General features: G+C 28.5%; 1 protein-coding gene across 1 annotated transcript in view; it reads left to right on the top strand.

Annotated features, from left to right (window-relative positions):
• Window positions 1-2500, top strand: part of LOC306987711 (uncharacterized protein) — a 7382-nt gene that overhangs the window by 2452 nt on the left and 2430 nt on the right. Inside the window, exons 2-3 of the mRNA XM_079592212.1 lie at window positions 2190-2244; window positions 2332-2500. The exon at window positions 2332-2500 is cut by the window's right edge and continues 2430 nt beyond it. Of these exons, the coding sequence (XP_079448338.1) occupies window positions 2236-2244; window positions 2332-2500 (178 nt within the window). The 5' untranslated portion in view covers window positions 2190-2235. The remainder of the gene's footprint in view (window positions 1-2189; window positions 2245-2331) is intronic.

Genomic DNA, 2500 nt, shown 5'->3' with positions numbered 1-2500 from the left:
GTTTAAGGTTATAGCGTGTAAAGACTATATGGGAGATTAATAAACATGCAGAAACAATAAAAACATTTAAAACATTAAAAAATAAAAAGTTTATTCCCGTTATTCCTCTGGTAAAGCGGCGCACGCTCTTCATTAAGATCTCATGATCACAGCTGTGATTGACAGGCGATCGCCTCTTCAGATAATGTTGCACAATTAATGAAAAATGACACACACAGTATCATGTAAGTCTAAATAAACTGTTTTAAATATTGACGTTTATTGTAAGACTCAAATAAGTTTAATTTATTGTGTAAACTGCGTCTGGACATTATTTTCTGACAGCACGCGGGGAGACTGGGGGATTTATATTAATACACACACGCTCATGAAAAATGGGGGGAAAAACAAAAGTGTTGCGTTTATAATTTTGTTCAGTGTGTATATATATATATGAATGTGTGTGTGTGTATAATCAACCATGTTCAAATAACTCAAAGAGTCAATGGTGTACATTAACAATGAATGGTTTTCATTTAAAATGAAAATTTCCAATAATCCTACAATTAATGCTTCTTGATTATTCCTGTGATTTACATTACAAACTTAATATAACTTTTCTTTACACGTGTGGTGTTCAATGTTGGTCGTCTAGAAGCAACTTCACCACAATGGTAACCCCCCAAAAACAAAAAACTAACATAACAGAAACTTTTAAATACCAACATAAACATAAACAATAAGTCTTTCCATTTTCTCATCTTGCTAAAACAAAAATCATAAAATATCACTTTATTTCAAACTTTTCTCTCCCAATTCAGCCCTGTGCAAAGCATGATGGGAAGTGAAAGTCCTGTATGACTGGGTTACTAGATTGAAACTAGATATTTAAAAATTAAAGGCAAAGAGTGACCATTTCATGTTAGTTTTGCGTGAACCAATCACATTTGAACTAGAAACCCGACAAAATTGTGTTTAAAAAAAAAAGAAATGTTTAAATAAAGTGAACAAATCATCTTATTAAACTCTGTTAATCTCGTTTAAAAGGCCATTAGTCTAGGACTAGGCTTAATCTCTGCCCCATTATGTTTAAATAACTGAATCCCAATAAACAACATCTCATAGATAGATATATTTCCACATCCTATTGCGTAGATACGACAAAATGACCGTGTGTGGCAAGTTTTTAATATTTTAGACCCCCCAAATATGATCATTCTCATGTGTGGGACCCTCATTCTAACATTTAAGAGGCATTGTCTTTTATAAACACCCAAGTTATACCCTGAAAAATGTATATTATAAATCTAAAATTAGTTTTTATTAAATTACATTATTATTAGTGCTGTCAAATTGATTCATCGTGATTAACATAAACGTTTGTTTTTATATAATATGTGTGTATACATATTATTATATTTATATATAATATATATATACACACACACACATGTTTACATATACACACGTCACACACATTATATAAACAAACGTTTATGTTCGATGTGATTAATCAATTTGACAGCACTAATTATTTAGATATATTTTGATTGCTATAGTAATGTATTATTTATGTAATTTAAATCATATATTAATTAAATGTTTAAAAAATCTAATTAAATCTATTTAACGGCGTAATAACCAACTAATACTTTTAATCACATTTTTTATTAATTAATTAATTAATTTTAATGTACTATATTTTTTTACTTTTTTTAATCTTATTTTTTGCAGATTTTCTCCTTTTCCATTAGATTTTATTAAATTGCATTATTATTAGTTCTGTCAAATCAATTAATTGCATCTAACATAAAAGTGTTTATATAATATATGTGTGTGTATATATATATATATAAGATTATATATATATATATATATATATACACACACATATACGTACGTCACACACCTATATTATATAAACAGCTTGCTATAGTAATGTATTGTTTAATGTATTAATATATATTATCATATATTAATTAAATGTAAAACATTTTTTTTAAATTAATAATTAAAAATAAATTAATTTTTTTAAAATTAATTATTTAATTTAAATCATATATTAATTAAATTAAAAAAATCTAATTTAATCTATTTAACGGATTAATACCCCAACTTATACTTTTCATTAAAAATATATTAATTGATTAATTTGAATGTAATGTATTTATTTACTTATTTTAATCTTATTTATTTACTTTTTTCTCCAGATGTTCTCCTTCTCCGCGGACCCCCTTTCGCTGCCTCCCCTGCAAGATGCTAGAGTTAACGTTTAGCACATCTACTTACTCATATTTCCTTGTTTATTTTCCCATCCCAATTTAATGACTTGTTTTATTATGTTCATTTCAGGTTCTAATGGAAGCGAAAGAGGAACCGAACGAGGTGGAGGAGAATCATCATCATCATCATCTTCATCATCTTCCGATCACTGTAGGAGAAAAGCCTCCGTCTCCCTCGCCGCCGGAATCCTCTTTTCCAGGACGCGTCAACAAGTCTTTCTCGTGCCCTCAGTGCGGGA

This window comes from Phoxinus phoxinus (assembly GCF_949152265.1).
Source record: "Phoxinus phoxinus genome assembly, chromosome: 20".
Taxonomy (NCBI): domain Eukaryota; kingdom Metazoa; phylum Chordata; class Actinopteri; order Cypriniformes; family Leuciscidae; genus Phoxinus; species Phoxinus phoxinus.
The sequence above is the reverse complement of the archived record's forward strand: the minus strand, read 5'-3'. Positions and strand labels throughout refer to the sequence as shown.